At 61.2% G+C, this 17,539-nt stretch overlaps 1 protein-coding gene across 1 annotated transcript in view; it reads left to right on the forward strand.

Annotated features, from left to right (window-relative positions):
* Window positions 1-17,539, forward strand: part of LOC138828720 (transmembrane protein 132C-like) — a 101,770-nt gene that overhangs the window by 72,654 nt on the left and 11,577 nt on the right. The window contains exon 6 of the mRNA XM_070024790.1: window positions 12,429-12,612. Within this exon, the coding sequence (XP_069880891.1) occupies window positions 12,429-12,612 (184 nt within the window). The remainder of the gene's footprint in view (window positions 1-12,428; window positions 12,613-17,539) is intronic.

Below are 17,539 nucleotides of genomic sequence, written 5' to 3' on the forward strand. Positions count from 1 at the left end.
CTGGGCCGGGGGAAGGGCTCCTCTCGGCCTGCGTCGAGGGTTGGCAGCCCTCCCAAGGGAGCCCGGAGCGGCCAGGCCGCACACGGCAGCTCTGAGATACCGGGGCAGGCTGCTGCACAGCAGGAGGAACCGTATTAACACATCACCTGTCCAGTCCATGCGCCGGGGCTTGCTGGTGGGCCCGGGCCGCGGGGCCTCTGCTAACGGCGCTGCAGGAGTCGGGCCTCTAGGAGCGATAACTAGACAACACGGCTGCTTCCACCCTGGGAGAACAAGAAGCCGCAGGTGTGTGGCTGGCGGGACCCCGTGCTTTAGTGTAATGAACAGCGGCCCTGCGCGACAGTTCTTACTCCCAAACCCTGAGAAGTCGCTCTGCCCGGCCTAGCCCGGCCCGGCCCGGCCCGGGGAAGATTGCAGAGGCCGCTCCTGAGCGTGAGCTGCAGGGAGAGGGGGCTCGGGGCTGCAACGCCGTGGGTGGGCGAGGGCTGCGGAGCTCGTGCTGGCTGTGGCAGCACCGTGCCAGGCTAGTGATGCACGGGGCTCCCCACGACGCCCCTCGGCGCCCCCCGTGTCACGCAGGGCTCCCCACGACGCCCCTCGGCGCCCCCCGTGTCACGCAGGGCTCCCCACGACGCCCCTCGGTGTCCCCCCCACCCCATGTCACGCAGGGCTCCCCACGACACCCCTTGGCACCCCCCCGTGTCACGCAGGGCTCCCCACGATGCTCCTCGGCGTCCCCTCCCCCCCGTGTCATGCAGGGCTCCCCACGACGCCCCTCGGCATCCCCTCCCCCCATGTCACGCAGGGCTCCCCACAACGCCCCTCGGCGTCCCCTCCCCCCCGTGTCACGCAGGGCTCCCCACGACGCGTCCCCTCCCCCCCTGTGTCACACAGGGCTCCCCACAACACCCCTCGGTGTCCCCTCCCCCCCGTGTCATGCAGGACTCCCCACGACGCCCCTCGGTGTCCCCCCCCCGTGTCATGCAGGACTCCCCACGACGCCCCTCGGTGTCCCCCCCCCGTGTCATGCAGGACTCCCCACGACGCCCCTCGGCGTCTCCCCAGGCAAGGGGCCAACTCCTCTCCCTCCTTGCGCTCACACTGGTCTTTCATTCCGAGTTCTCACGTGGCCATGTTTCCAGCCCTCTCTCCCTCTTGCCTGTCCACGGACACTGAAGAGACCTGGGCTTGTTTCTGCCTCTGGAGCCCTCTGAGACAGCAGCGCTGATCGCGTCCCCTGACGGGCTTCTGTGGCTTCTCTCCTGCTCACCGCGCATTCGTCCGCCGGGTCAGCGTGGCGGGGTGGAAGCTCCATGGGGCACTGGCCTGGGCAGCTCTGGGAGCCGCCAGGCCCCGCAGGCCTCGTGCACGCCACTGGCTGGCCGGTCGGTCTCCCAGAGCCACAGCGCCACTTCCGGTTTTCTGGTGGTTACTGGAAGACGAGTCTCAGGGACTGTCCTGCCCAGGCTGGCTTTGAACCACGATCCTCAGATCTCAGCCTCCTGAGTAACTAGGATGACGGGCGTGAGCCACTGGTACCCAGCTAGACAGTTGTCTAAGTATTGCAAAGGGAGGGAATGGAAGCGCAGAGCACTGAGCAGGGCGGGCTGCTCGCAGGGTGGTAAAGGCGGAGGTGCTGTGGGCTGCACAAACCCCAGCCGCCTCTGCCCAGTGAAGAAAACCAGTCAGGAAGGACAAGTACCCGACTCCCACGTAGAGAAGGTCGCAGCGTGGGGAGTGGCAGGGCGGAGCCCCGGGTGGAGGGCCGGGAACGGGACAGACGCCAGCCGTGCCCAGCACCGAGCGCTGAAATCACCTCCAAGTGGCTGAGTAGGCTGTTTTTATACCATTTGTGTTTTGCCATCATTGAGAATAAATAATGGCACAATATGTGTGTGAACGTGGAGCCAGTCTGAGCAGCTGCGTAGCGGGAGGGGTCTGGGGAGCCAAATGCTGGGGATGGGAATTGGATGTTGGCGAACTCGGAGGTACGCCATTACTTTGTGTGCTGTGTGAATATGGTTTGTGTCACCTTTTTAACTGTCTTTGAATGTCTTTAAAAAGGGCTAAATGTTACCAAACAGGCTTGCTTTGGCAATATATAACAAATATATATTATCTGCTCACATGTAGATGGTAGTATGTATTTATATTGCTGTATTACTTTACAAATGTACAGTATGTCTTATGGAGATATACTTAGCAGTGTATATTTAGCAATCTGTGACCTACTTTGCAAGACTAAAATTCTGTTCTGTTATGGTTAACAGGATTATTGGCTGTGGGGCAGAATGCAACTTGGGCTTGTACTTTTCCACTGTTACATAAGCAACTAGAGCCACCCAAGTGCCATATGTTTCAGTATTCCCCAACGGTGTGAGACCAGCCCTTTGCACCCGCCGCATTCCCCCTCCCTCTGTCTTTTAAAACAGTTGTGGGGAGAAACGGTGGCGCACCTTAAGCAGGAAGCTACACGGATGGGTGGAGAGGCAGGCAGGTGCCTGTGCTAGTAAAGCTGTGTGCTGCACGCTGTGCTGCGTGGGGAAGAAGCCCCCGCAGCCAGGGCCCCGCAGCCAGGGCCCCGCAGCCAGGGCCCGCAGCCAGGGCCCCGCAGCCAGGGCCCCGCAGCCAGGGCCCCGCAGACAGGGCCCGCAGCCAGGGCCCGCAGCCAGGGCCCCGCAGCCAGGGCCCCGCAGCCAGGGCCCCGCAGCCAGGGCCCCGCAGCCAGGGCCCCGCAGCCAGGGCCCCGCAGCCAGGGCCCGCAGCCAGGGCCCCGCAGCCAGGGCCCGCAGCCAGGGCCCCGCAGACAGGGCCCCGCAGCCAGGGCCCCGCAGCCAGGGCCCGCAGCCAGGGCCCTGTGTCCGTGGTTGCCTGTCCCACCTGCACCCCCAAGCTGATTAACAACTGCACCTTCTGCAGATCCGGGTGTACAGTGAATAACAGACTTAAGGTTTTTACATGGGTGTGTGTATGTGTGTGCATGCTTGTGAGAGAGAGAAAACAAGAGACAGAGACAGAGCACGAGATGAGAGGGGTCTGTATGGAAGTCAGAGTTGGGCAGATCTGGGCTTGGGCGCCGCTCTGCAGTGCCGGCCCTGGTCTCGGAGGCCTGCGTGGTGTGTGCAGCCAGGCCCCCCTCCCTCGCAGGGTTCTGTGGGGCCTGTGGGGCCCTGTGCAGGCCAGCGCCACAGACGGGGGTCTGCACTGCCCTTCCCATTAACTCATCTACCCATCTACCTCCCACCCACTGAGGAATTCTGAGGAGGAGAGGCGTGCACGGCGGTGAAGGTACATCTCGGCTCTCTCGGTGCTGCCCCGGTGCGTGTGAATTTCCAGTTATCTCCGGTGTTTATTTCTCTCAGGCTGGGCTACAGGGCCACGGGACCGTGAAGAATGCTGGCGGCGCAGTCGGAGCCCTGTGCCATGTGCTGCCTCTTCTGAGTTAGGAAGGAACCCGCCACAGAAACCCTGGCGTGGGAAGCCATGGGATAACGATGCAGCCTGGCGAAGCGGGACCCAGAGCCCCGGTGCCCCGAGCCCCGCACAGCCCTGATCCCAGCCTGGCTAAGCGGGGCCCAGAGCCCCGGTGCCCCGAGCCCCGCACAGCCCTGATCCCAGCCTGGCTAAGCGGGGCCCAGAGCCCCGGTGCCCCGAGCCCCGCACAGCCCTGATCCCAGCCTGGCTAAGCGGGGCCCAGAGCCCCGCTGGCCTCGGGCAGCTGGCCTGCACAGCCCTGGTCCCAGCCTGCCCGTGCCCCTGAGGGGAAGGCCAGGCCGAGGGTGGAGCCTGCACCCTGCCAGATCTCCTGAGCTCTGTCAGGAGCCAGGGCCCACACCAAGAGGCTTGCATGACCTCAGAGCGTCTGGCCCCATCGAGTCTCTCTTCGGCCTCTCCTGTCCCCTCCTTGAGCTCAGAATCGAAACTCTCTGAGAAACCACTCCTCCTTGCTATGCTGTCTCCGTTTGCAAACCTCCTTGCATGTGATAGACTTGCAGCCGATCTTTTCTGAAAGGAAGAGTATGTGGCAGGGCCGATGAAGGTAGCTGGAGGCCCTCCCGGCCCTCCCCGGGGACCCAGCACGGCCACCCCACAGCCAGACAAGGCAGGGAGGGGGAGGGGGCGGAGGACTCGCGGTCACCCTGGCCGGCTAAGGCTTCTGTGCGAGGAGGGCTGTGGGATTGAAACCATTTTTCAGCAAGATGATGTTTTCCATTTCCAGTGTGAACACAGTATTATTCAATTCCCCTCAGCCTGTGGGTCCAGGGAGCGCCCTAAACAGAGTTTACTCTGAGACGAAATTGCAGCCTTTACACTGATTTCTCAAAGGATGCGGTTCATTTCAGCCTCTTTACTCTCTATTCGGGCTGTTTCCAAGACACCTAAGAATGGCTTTTTCTAAATTGGAGGTCCCCTCGGATGGCCTGGCTAAACAACTCGGCTTTGAAGGGCTCAGCTCCCGGCCCTCCGTCTCCTCCGTCTGAGGGGAGCGGGAGGGGCTGTGGGCAGCCAGGATTCCAATCCAAGGAACTGGGAGGAAGACAAGACTCCCTGGAGAACAGAGGGGGAAGATCGTTCGTTCTGATCCTACATTTATTTATTTTTTCATCTCTCCCCTCCCCCGCCCGCTATCTGATTCTCCTGCTGTGTCTGGTGACAACTGGAGGAGAGGAGCTGCATCTTGAGCTGTCCACCTGCCTTTGGACCGGCCACAGTTAGAACACAAGGGCCCAGGCAGAAGACAGCAGGTTTCATGTGGCTCTAGCTGACCCAACGAGGCAGGGACCTCTTTGGAGGCTTGATTTGCTCCAGGCTCTGGGTCCCCAGTATGTTCGTGATGAGCAAGAAGATTCTGTCCTCCAGAGAGGTAGATTACATATCCTCCTCTTACAGAAAAGGAAACTGAGGTCAGAGGATGCACAAGAGTCACGCCCGAACAGGTGCGCTGGGCAGGGTTGTTGGATTGCAAAGCAACAGAAACCCACTCTGGCAGAGGTCCGCAAAGGAATGCAGCAAGTGGGTGCAGAGGTCACAGGGTGGTTAGAGGCAGCAGGAAAGGTTGGGGGTGAGCAGAGGCTGGGGCACAGCCCCCAGCCCAGGGGGATCGTGCACGCCACGACCTCACTCGGTCTTGCTTTCTGGCTTCCTTCCTGGCCCCGGGAAGGTCCCCTCCCCCAGCCCCCCTCGCCAGCCACGCAGAGCCTGGTGCATTCCATCGCGCTGGTGTTGGAGCCGGTTACCACCAGAACTGGACCTCCTTCCCAGCCCTGAGTAACAGGAGAACCGCAGTCCCGCAGACACGGGCATCAGGCTGCCGCGCTCGGGATGGGCGGACGTGGATGACAAACGCTCCGTGCGTCCGTGCTTCAAGTTTTCCCAGTCCTGGTCGCGGCTGTGCTGGTCTCAGTGGCTGCTTTTGATGAGGACCTGAGGCACACGGGCAGGAGGGAAGGATCACCTCCGCCCGGAGCAGGCCAGCCCGTCAGATGGGTGCATCGCCCCACGACTCTCCACCAAAGCCGGGCGCCAGCACCCGTTACTCCGCGCGGCGTCATCTGAACGGTCACAGATGGAGGTGGTAGTCTCCTCCACACGCCGGTTCTTTTCAGACATCTTGTTTTCTCTGGGGGTTTTCAAGGCACCGGAAAGTGGCCTTTCCTCTCCTGGAGGTGCTGAGCTGCTAGGACCCTGGGTTGAGCCCATGGGACGGTCTGGCCGGGATTCTCCACCCCCTTCTTGGGGACTCCTGGAGATCAGCGCTCGGGTCCGCAGGTGCAAGAGCTTGACGTGGCAGAGCTTGACTTTCTGTGGGTTCTGGAAGGGTCACCGCAGCTGTGCGCTCCGGGCCCACAAGCACAGGTGAGGCTGGCTTTGTGGCTCCTCCCTCTGCGGCCCTCAGCGGCGCCCCTGTCGGCCGCGGCCACTGGGAGTCGCTGGGAAGGAAGCATGTGCGCTTGCAGGAGACTGCGCCGGGGCGTGTGCTGCAGCCGGGGATGGCGAGGCTGGGGGCCCGGGGTAAAGCAGGTGCATTCCTTTAACCCGTGCACACGTGACCACCACCTCCTAGCCTTCCGTGCCCAGGGGACATGAAGGTAGCCGAGACCAAATTTCACATCTCAAGACGCTGATGCCGTGGGAGGGAAGGGAGGGAATGAGCCTGTCGGTTGTTGGTTGACAGGATTTGCCACAGGTGCGGCTGTCTGGCGGGACGGTGGTGTGGGGGCCACGGTGGGCCGTGAGCGGTAGGGGTGGGGATGGGGGGCCCCGAGCACCTGAAGGTGAAGACTCCTGTGCTGAGAAGAAGAGAGCAGAGCCAGTTGTGTGAAGAGCCAGGGCCTCCAGCCGGGGCTCAGCATCTCCAGCCGGGGCCTCGGCTCCATCTCCAGCAGGGCCTCGGCTCCACCTCCAGCTGGGCCTCGGCATCTCCAGCCGGGGCCTCAGCTCCATCTCCAGCAGGGCCTCGGTCATCTCCAGCCGGGCCTCGGATCCACCTCCAGCCGGGCCTCGGCTGCCCCTGGGCTGCCCGGAGGGGTTCCATCTCTCACAGGTGACCAGGCTCCCCGGGCCATCATCCCTTTCCTTGGAGGTGGTAGCCTCCCTCTTGCTGGTCACCCTGTCTGCCTTCCTGTTCCGTCAGCGCCTTGGTCACTGGAGAGAACCCTCTGCCAACATCCTGCATGGGCCGTGGGGAGGCACGTGGCGGCGTGCCGCCCTGCTGTGCTGCTGCGGCCGTGGACGGCGGCGTGCCGCCCTGCTGTGCTGCTGTGGCTGTGGGGAGGCGCGTGGCGGCGTGCCGCCCGGCTGTGCTGCTGCGGCCGTGGACGGCGGCGTGCCGCCCGGCTGTGCTGCTGTGGCTGTGGGGAGGCGCGTGGCGGCGTGCCGCCCGGCTGTGCTGCTGTGGCCGTGGACGGCGGCGTGCCGCCCTGCTGTGCTGCTGTGGCTGTGGGGAGGCGCGTGGCGGCGTGCCGTCCGGCTGTGCTGCTGCGGCCGTGGACGGCAGCGTGCCGCCCTGCTGTGCTGCTGTGGCCGGGGGAGGCACGTGGCGGTGTGCCGCCCTGCTGTGCTGCTGTGGCCGTGGACGGCGGCGTGCCGCCCTGCTGTGCTGCTGTGGCTGTGGGGAGGCGCGTGGCGGCGTGCCGTCCGGCTGTGCTGCTGCGGCCGTGGACGGCGGCGTGCCGCCCTGCTGTGGTGCTGTGGCTGTGGACGGCGGCGTACCGCCCGGCTGTGCTGCTGTGGCCGTGGACGGCAGCGTGCCGTCCAGCTGTGCTGCTGCGGCCATGGGGAGGCACGTGGCGGCGTGCTGCCCAGCTGTGGTGTTGCGGCCGTGGGAAGGTGCACAGTGGCGTGCCGCCCTGCTGTGCTGCTGTGGCCGTGGACGGCAGCGTGCCGTCTGGCTATGCTGCTGCGGCCGTGGGAAGGTGCACAGTGGCGTGCCGCCCGGCTGTGCTGCTGTGGCCAGGAGGCCCAGGCCCAGCAATTCTCCAGGACACTGTGGCCTGCCTCCAGGGCTTCGTGTAGATGAGACTCCCACCTTGCGCCCACTGGATTTGACATTCCCCCACCTAAAGGAAGAAGAACAGGCTGGTGCCAGTGGCTTACGCCTGTCATCCTAGCTACTCAAGGAGGCTGAGAGCTGAGGATCATGGTTCAAAGCCAGCCCTGGCAGGAAAGGCTGTGAGACTCTTCAATAAACCACCAGAAAACTGGAAGTGGCACTGTGGCTCAAGTGGTAGAGCGCTCACCTTGAGCTGAAGAGCTGAGGGACAGCGCGCAGGCCCAGCGTTCAAGCCCCATGACCGACAAGAAAGAAAGAAGAGCAGACAGAAAATAACAATAGTACACTAACCCCAGCTGCCCACAGGGTGCCCTAAGCACCTTCTCTAAAAAGAAAAATGACACAAGGACCAACACAAGCCAGTTAGTTGGGTCTGGAGAGGGGAGAAGACGGTCTCTGAGTAGCATTGGGTGCCGAGCTGTTGGTGACGGCCTCCCTGAAGACAGGCTGCGAGCAGGAATCCGCCGGGGTGAGCGCTGCGTGCACCCCGCCGTGCCGGTGCCCCAGAGCAGAGGCTGTGGTGTGCCAAGAATTGGACGGACTCCCCAGCTCTAGCGGAGCCCTGCCCAGGCGGAACATGACATCGCACTGGACGCCAGAGATGAAAGCCAGGGAGAGATGGAGCCCAAAGCCTGCCGGCCGGCCTGAACAAAAAGGTGTCCTATTCACCCTGTCCTTCGCACAGAAAACAGGAAGTGAGCAGGCGGTGTCTGGGAACTCCATCGGGTGCCCCCCCTCCACACGGGCACCAGAGTTCATTTCTGTGTCCTTGCACACACGCATGCCTGGCACACATTCGTGTCTGGCAGATAGGTGCTCCGTGGGTGGATGGGTGATGGAGGAGGGGACCGGGTAGAGCAGACCTTCTGTTCTAAACGTGAAAACTTTCCCCAGCTCCCTTTTGGGGACTTCTTGTCTCCGCAGTTGGTCCCGCCACCGAGACCCGCAGCCCATCAATTACAAACATTAACGGTAAATTACACTTTTGCATAGTGAATTCAGCCTCCTCATTATGTATTTAGTAGAGCTTAGCAGGCATAAAAATTCAATAGCAAGCGTTGGAGCGGCTCCAGCGTCTGTCCTCTGTGATATTTGGGAAATGCAAAGTTTTCGGCGTGAACTCTCAAGCATGAGTTTCTTCCTTGGACTTTCTCCAGCGGGCCCTGCGTCTCCCTTGCTGCTGGAATCGGTTCAGCCCTTCTGGAAAAGCTGATAGCTTCAAAGGATGCCTTCTGTCTTCTCCAGCGAGGCAGAGATTCCCACTCTGCTCCTGAGGAGAAATTAATATTCACCTGGCCAGCGGCAGGAAAGAGCGGTGTGACTGTCAGGGTGCCGGGCTCCCGGAGCCCGCACCCATGATTCCTTCGGCAAGTATTTGTCACGGGCCTCCCGCGGGCAGCGCGGTGCTGTGCCCCGTGGCAGGTGGAAGGGCACAGCTCACTCCGGAGACAGAGGAGCCCCAGAGGAGCCGCCAGGGCGGGTCCGTGCCCCCATGCCCTGTGGCTGAGTCCAGGAAGTGGTCTGGTGCACGCTGAGTCCTGGCGACAGGACTCGGTGTCACAATCGAGCGGGCACTGGAATGGCTTGGCTGCTGGGTGAGCCACGGCGGCCATCGAGTGCAGACCCAGAGAGCAGACAGGCACACAGGCCGGGGCAGGTGGTGACCTGGGGCTGTGATAAGGAAGGAGGTCGGTAGCCAGACACCGGTGGCTCACGCCTGTCATCCTAGCTACTCAGGAGGCTGAGATCTGAGGATCACCGTTCAAAGCCAGCCCGGGCAGGAGAGACCGTGAGACTCCTATCTCCAGTGAACCACTAGAAAACCAGAAGTGGCACTGTGGCTCAAGTGGTAGAGCGTTGGCCTTGAGTTAAAGAGCTGAGGGACAGCGCCCAAGGCTAGAGCTCAAGACCCACAACCGACCAAAAAAAAAAAAAAAAAAAAAATAGGAGAAGGAGAAGGTCTGTAACACTCAATGTTAGCCCCATGCCTAACTCTCCAGCATTTAAAAATCCTGAGATCTGAGCGTCACCTGCTGATTCGGATTTTGCGTGTGGGGCCCAGACCCAGACCCAGCGTCCCCACCCGCCCCGCGGCGGTGATGTGCACCCGGGGTCGGCCCTGGGGGGGGGGGCTGCTCGGCTACGTGCGAGGGTTGCAGCTGTGTAGCAGGAGGTCACTGACCTCACCGTGCCGTTCGGTAAAGGGTTCTCGTCCTTGCTTATCCACCCGCGTCTTTAGCGCTGGAGACAGAGGGACAGGTGGTCCATCCTGGGAGCCAGGCCCGCCTGTGCTGAGAAACAGGGCGGCTTCCGTCCCTTGACTCATCCCTTGCCCTTCAAGCCCCAGCTGCTGTGCGCTCTGTGTGCTGTGTGTGCTCTGTGTGCTGTGTGCTGTGTGCGTGCTGTGTGTGCTGTGTGTGCTGTGTGTGCTGTGTGCTGTGTGTGCTGTGTGCTGTGTGTGCTGTGTGCTGTGTGCTCTGTGTGTGCTGTGTGTACTGTGTGCTGTGTGTGCTATGTGCTGTGTGCTGTGTGCTGTGTGTGCTGTGTGCTGTGTGCTGTGTGTGCTGTGTGTGCTGTGTGCTGTGTGCTGTGTGTGCTGTGTGCTGTGTGTGCTGTGTGCTGTGTGTGCTGTGTGCTGTGTGTGCTGTGTGCTGTGTGTGCTGTGTGCTGTGTGCTGTGTGTGCTGTGTGCTGTGTGTGCTGTGTGTGCTGTGCGTGCTGTGCGTGCTGTGCGTGCTGTGCGTGCTGTGTGCGCTGTGTGTGCTCTGTGCTGTATGCGCTGTACACTGTGTACCATGCACCGGGAAGGGGGCTCCGGGAAAGTCCCCGCCCCCTCACTGCCCGTGTCGGGACCACAGGCTGCAGCCTCAGCTAAGCCTAAATCTCTCCTGCACGCGTGTGGGCAGGGTGTGGGGACCTCGGACAGTGTCGCGTGGGCGTGGGCATGGGGGGCTGCTGGCTCTGGCTCTGTCCTCTCCCTTCGTGCTCGCCATCTCTTCCCCATCGTGTCTGGTCATGTGGAGTCATACGTCCATCCTTCTTTGCTCTGCCCGTCCGTCCGGCATGCACAACCCCGGGCCGCGGAGGGGTCTGGAGAGCACAGGCTCCCCTGTGCGGTGGGGAGGGGGTGTGAGTCTGCACACACACACACACCCGTGGAAAGGCACGTGATACAGAGTGCATCAGCCACAGCATGGGGCTGAGGGCTGTGCTGGGAACGGCTTTCCTTCCAGAAAGCTCCTTCCTTCATTTTCTGAGCCCAACAGTGGCTGATAACTCGAAAGGCAAACCCCCTCCAGCCCCCCAGCCCCCACGGTGGGATGTAACATCCTTTGTGGGGTTTTGTTTTGTTTTAACACATTCCCAGACTCCATTTTCTCACCAGTTAGAGTCCAGTAGTCAAGAGCTTTGGTAAATTGGATCTCCAGCGATCCAAAGTTTATTGTGACCATTGGGGGAATGTACTTGCTTTAGTAAGAAGGGTTTTTAAGCCAATTTTGAAATGTTTCAAGAGTTACTGCAGTGAGTTCACAGTATTGATCCTAGCGAGCTGTGACTCTGGGTCACCTAAGTGTGGCAAGCCCTCTCTCTATCACTCCAGCAGCACCACAGCCCCCGCTGAGCCGGCCCCGGATCACGGCCTGCTCCGGGAGAGGCTCGGCGGAGGCTGTGGGCAGCGCAGGGCTGGCCAGGCCTGCAGTGGACGCCCCGTCTCCCTGCAGGGGTCTAGGTGCATCGGGGACCGAATCTGGCAGGTGGGGCTCTGAGTAAAGGCACAGCTCACAGATTTGAAGGACCCGAGAGGTGGGGGTCGCTCCCGGGGGACCCCGGCCAGCCTTAGAGAGCATGTCCCCTCCCAGGCTCTGCCGGTCCACTCTGTAGACCCTGGATGCAACCTTGGGATCCAGTCCTGCTGAGGACAAGACCAGCAGTTTGGGGAGCCTCTGGTCTCTGACAGAGCTGCCGTCCCCACACAGCCTCAGATCTCAGGTCAGGCCTCCGCCCCCATACCGCCTCCAATCCCCACACAGCTGAAATTGTAAGGTCCTCCTATTTTAAAATCCAGTGGTTCTAGGGAAGGACCAGTTCCAGCCGGTCCAGGGCAGTCTTACGCACACACACACACACACACACACACACACACACACACACACACACACACACACACACACACACACACACACACACACACACACACACACACACACACACACACACACACACACACACACACACACACACACACACCGCCCTGCACTCTCCAGGCAGCTGTCAGAGAAATGAAGTAGCAGCTCCTGTGGGGGCCGTGCTGGGGCCGCAGACGCCTCCCGCCCACCTCGCACCGCGCAGCTTGCCTCCCCTGGAGGCCCCGGGCCCGTTCCCTGGAGGAGGAGGGGCAGGTGGCACCACAGCTTCCCGTCCTGGGCGGGCGGGCAGGCGTGGCCGTGAGCATCCGGGGACGACCCTGCCCGTGGCGCTCCCTCCTCTGACCTTTGCCAGCCGCGCGTCCCAGTGTCTCTGGGCAGCAAACAGCCTCTTCCTCTCTCCGGGTCCTCGGCAGGCGCGCACCGGGCTCCCGGGCGGCTCTCCATGCCCAGAGCCCCGCCAGGATCTCAGGAAGCCCACGTGGTCGCAGGCTCACCCACACGCGTGCTGATGCGTGGCCGTGGGTTAATGCACATGAGGGTTTTTTTTTTGCCCAGTTCATAACTCGGGGAGGCTGCAGCGCCCTGTGCCCCGGCTCGGAAGTGATGCCACGTCCCGGGAGCCCACGCAGCCTCGAGACGTGGCTGCTTCATCTTCCTGTTCCAAGCGTAACTGTAGGGGGGCAGGGGCTCTGGACAGAGGCTCTGACGGTCCCCACCCCGTTCTTCCAGGAGCAGCGGCGTCTTCAGTGAGGTCATGCAGATGGATTTTGAAATCGCGGGTGCCGGCGGCCTGGTGGGCGCGCAGCCCATCACGTGGCAGGTGGAGTACCCGCGGAGGGGGACCACGGACATCGCGGCCTCCGAGATCTTCGTCAGCCAGAGGGACCTGGTGGGCATCGTCCCGCTAGCGATGGTAAGGTGCAGTCCCGGCCGCACTCTCCGCCCTCCCCCCTGCCCCCCAGGGTGCCCTCCCCCCACCCCCACGGCACCCTCCCCCCACCCTCCCCCCCACGGCACACTCCCCCCCGCCCCCCATGGTGCCCTCCCCCCGCCCCCATGGTGCCCTCCCCCTCGCCCCCCACGGCGCCCTCCCCCCACCCCGCCCCCCACAGCACACTCCCCCTCGCCCCCCACGGCACCCTCCCCCCACCCCACCCCACCCCCCACGGCACACTCCCTCTCACCCCCCATGGTGCCCTCCCCCCCGCCCCCCACGGTGCCCTCCCCCCATGCCCAGCCCCTGCCGCCTGGACACTGCTGTACAGTGCCCGGCGCTAGCTCGCCCCACAAGGTCGCGCCACGCAGCCAGACACGCACTGCGAACCCTCTCCTGAGGCCCCTCCCCCTCCCTTCGCTTTTGCTTCTGGCTTGGCTTTCTGCCCCTTCATGACAGAAAGTTGTGTGTTCACGCATGTGTGCCTCACCTGAGCTACCCCACGCCGTGCCAGCCCCAGCCAGGCAGCGGCCATGCTGTCAGCGCCTGGAAGGAAGCCCGGTGCCCCGTGGGTACTGAGAACGAATGAGTGAATGAGTGAATGATGCTCCATGTCCGTCATCCCCAACCACACGGGAGCAGGGGCGGGGACAGGGGCGACACCCCCCCCCCCGGCACCGTGCGAGCCCCCACCAAGTAGAAACGAGTCCATCAATACTCGTTGCCTGAATTAACGCGGCCTAACGGAGACAAATGGTCCTTATTGTTGGTTCTTTGATTGCGGTGCCAAGGCGAGCATTAAAAACTGTCAGCCTCTATTCCCAGTCCCGTAATTACGCCATCATTTGAAGCAGGTTAGACCATTGATCTACGAATAAATTAACAACTCGTTTGCGCTGTTGTCACTGTGGGAGGACGCGGGGAAGCGTGGTCTGTGGACACGGTGGGACACGGCACGCGTGTGTGGGGCCAGCTTTACAGACTTGCACATTCGTTTTCCAGTTGAAGAAGAGAGGTCAGGAGCTACCCAGGACTCAGACAGCGGCCCGCATCGCAGGCCTAGGAGGAAGTGGGGAATCTTTTCTTCTGTTCAGAAACAGGGTTCTGTCTAGCCTCGTTCATCCTTTGCCTAACACTCAGGTTTTAGCATGAAGCCAAGGGCTGGCTTGCTGCTGCGCATGTCCGGCTTCCGTAGCGAGTGGCCTGCGTCTCAGCTCCTTCCCTCGGAAGGACGTGCGTGTCACTCACAAAAATGACAGATCGTGTACGCAGAATGAGTATTTCGGAGCGCTTGCTGCCATCGATGTGAGCCTCACATCGCCCCAGGCCCTCCTCGGCTGGTGTGAGGATGAACCGCAGGCCCCGGGTCACCGAAGGCCACGGAGGGGAACGCGGAATCCCCGCGGAGCCCCGAGCAGGGAGCAGGGCAGGCAGCCAGGGCCTCACATACCAAGGATTCTGGAAAGAAGCATGGAAGGGAACTGCCCGCCGAGATTCCTTTCTGAGAGCCTTCGGTGGGCGCATCTGAATGAGAACGGATCTTGGTATTTTGCTTTGGAAATTAATATAAGGCCAGCTAGAAGAAACGGGATTTTCCCTCATCTGGAGTTTACAAGGATCGGCGGAACCCGCACCTTCACGAATTTCACTGAACAGTGCTCCCTTTCTTGCACGTGTGCACACGCAGCAGTCTGTCAGCATCACACGTGAGCCCTGCGCTCCCCAGGTTGCAGGGGTGGTGTGAAAGCCCTCGGTGATGTGGACAGACTCCTTCCTTCCTTTCTCTGTGGTCATCTGAGGGACAGAGCAAGGTCCGCTTCTCTCCCAGGCTTCCTATTGCCTAGTTGGCTGGCAACTCTGTGTAGGACAAGGGGTGAACAGTGCGATCCGAGTTTGTGCTTAAGGTTGAATCTGTACATGGCGGGGGCCCCAGGGGCTGGAGGATGTCTCCGCCAGGTCGAGAGGCAGACTCCATCCTTCCCATACTGCTGTCCCCCTACTGCACCCTGCTGGAGTGGCATCACGTTCCAGAAGATTCTCAGAAATGACCAGGAGACAGGCTTGCTGAGAGTGAAGTGGAAAGTAAGGAGGGAAGAAATGAGGCAAGGAAAATGTTCTCGGGAGTCAGAGACACTGCACTGAGAAGAGCCGCCCCTCGCCACCCAGCACCCAGCACCCAGCACCCAGCACCCAGCACCTCCCCGATGCCCCCAAGAGCCGTCTCATGCAGACCCGGCTGCAGGAAGCAGGTGGGCGGTGGAAAAGCTAGGGGAAAGAAGACCCGATTTTCCTAAGAGGGAAGTATTGCGTACTTGTAATCGCATGTATTTGCTCACAGAAAGGCCTGTTGCTATTATTTTTGCAACATCGGAGTCTCCCTACCTAAGACCCTTCTCTTCTTTCTTACTTTTTCGGGTGATGGTGATGGGCAGGGAGCCTCCGGCCATCCTGAGGTCTGACTCCTTTCCCGTTTCTCTTAATCTCGGTGTTAGAAGGGAGAGTTCAAGGAATACGAGCCCCTGACATCAAAGAAGTGACTATGAGCCGAGCCTTCCACCAGCGATCAATTCAAATGTGAAATGTGATGGAAACGGAGGAGCTGCTGTCGCTCGTCCCCAGGGAATCACAAAGAAAGCCCCCGCGATACCACCTCTGCTGAAGAAGCCGGGTAGAAAAGGCAGTCGACCCAGGGCTGCTGGCACACCATGGGTCCGGGCGCCTGGCTGGCTGCGGATGAAGGCATCAGAGAAGGTCTCAGCACAGGAACGTCGCTGTCTAAACCCTGCCCACGTGAATGGCTCACGGCCTAGAACCCCGCAGTACACACAGGGATGGCCCACGGTCCAGAACCACGCCGTTCCCGCATGATCCGTGCAGAGTCTTGAACCCTGAAGCTCGCAGGTCTCTGGGACACTGGGACTGGCCCACGTGGCCCTCAGCAGGTGAGAAATTAGACCAACAGATGGGCAGGAAGGAAAACCACTGCTGTCCCCTCAAACAGCCTCAACCAAAGAAGCCGGACACAAAGGAATCACCTATTGCATGTTGTTAGGAAATGAACTTTCCAGAAAGGGCAAAATCATGGAGACGGGAAGCAGATCTGCAATTGCCTGGCCAGATTTAGGAGCAGAGATTAATTGAAAATGGCCCGTGAGAACTTTTTATTGCTTCGTTTGTCCTTTGTTTGGGGACAGTTGTCCCTGGCAAGCCCAGGCTGGCCTCGGACGTGGGATCCTCCAGTCCCTACCTCCTGAGCGCTGGGATTACAGGCATACACCACCATGCCTGGCTCCCGTCACTCCTGTGTGCTGGAGAGGGTGTGAAACCAGTGTTGCGGAGATACATAGATACACCAAGTTGCTACGGTTCACATCCCCGGACACTTAGTGTGATTACATTTCATTTCATTTCATTCCTGAGAGGCTCTGATTCCGTCCACAGCTGCAGGACAGTGAGCTGCGACTCGGATCCGATGAAACACCGCACTTTGCTTCTTCCAGGTAAAGCCACCAGAAACAAGGGCCGTTTCTTTGTTGGGACACACCGCGTTGCTCACCACCTCTGCCGCATTGCTCATCTCCGCCACTAGGGGGAGGTCAGCCATTATTTATGTGATGGGGCTGGGCTCCCTGGCTAGTGTCGGCCCAGGACGATGGGTGGGGTGTGCGGATGGTTTGGCAGCCTTGGAAGGGAAAAGGAGTCCTCTCTGCTGATGAGAGCCATGAACTTTCTTCCCTTCACCGTCAGACACTGGAGGAAGCCAGACGCTCCCGAGCGGCTGTGGGTTCTGGCCCTGTCTCGGGCCTTGGGAAAGCGCAGTGTGGTGCCGGATGGAGTGTCTGGTGGGCCATGGAGGCGGGGTTCCCGGCCCGGCGTGGCCACGTGTTCCTGGGACCCAGCACAGCCTCGCAGACAGCCCCTCACCCTGTCCTGGGTCGTACCTGCTCAGCCAGGGCGCGAGCCTGACCATCAGTCCTGCCGCTCCCTTTTGCTCATTTCTGTGTTCAGAACCCTGAGCCCCGGTGGATGAAGGCACCAGGAACCCTGCTTCTAAACTCCTTCCCTGTGGAGCACCCAGGCAATGGCCAGACCACCTTTCTCTGCCAGGCATCGCCCGCTCGCTGCCAGGGCCGCTGGTGGGGCCCAGGTGCGTTCGGTTCATCCCACGGCCCGCTGGTGGCTGTGCTGGCCAGCCTGGCTGCCCCGCTGCTGGCCAGCTCAGGCACGGCTCCGTGATCTCACTTGTACCCACCTGGTGTGTCTGCATCAGATGGCCCAGCGGTTCAACTCACACAATCCTAAGGACCCTGATTATCCAGAAAAACAGAAACAGAGACAGACAGAATGAAGGTGGGGGTGAGGGGGGCGTAAGGGAGGGAGGGAGCGAGCGAGCGAGCGGGAGGGGTAGAGCTGGCACCCTGTCCCCTGCATGGCCCCCAAGGACCGTGTCATTTGCACTTGCATTTCCCTGGTTGTCTGAGCTCGGGTCTGTGATCATCATGCCTCAGGTGGAGAGGAATCCAGGTGTGGAGGTGCGGTGCACGTCTTTCCCTCTGGTGTGTGCTTGGGGTGAGACGGGTCCTTGGGAGCAGGAGGACCCGGTAGCACACCATTCCACACCCTCCTAGCCCTGCCGGAGCGGCCGTGCTTCAGCTCCGACTCCAGACCTCCTCGGCCGGAGTAGTAATGACCTGTACCTCAGTGACAGGAGAATACGAAAAGCAGCGGGGACGCCAGGTCCGGGGCAGTGAAGAGCATGTTTCCCAGCTTGCCCCCTTTCTTGATGGGGTTGCAAGACACTTTGCGTTTCTCCAGGATGTGGGTACCGCTCATTCCCCACGCCGCCCCGAAGGACAATTCGGGTAATGATTTGGTTACGGCACTAGACCTTCTGAGAACAGCATCT

The sequence above is a fragment of the Dipodomys merriami genome, unplaced genomic scaffold (assembly GCF_024711535.1).
Source record: "Dipodomys merriami isolate MVZ:Mamm:240054 unplaced genomic scaffold, mDipMer1.0.p SCAF_163, whole genome shotgun sequence".
In the NCBI taxonomy this organism is placed as follows: domain Eukaryota; kingdom Metazoa; phylum Chordata; class Mammalia; order Rodentia; family Heteromyidae; genus Dipodomys; species Dipodomys merriami.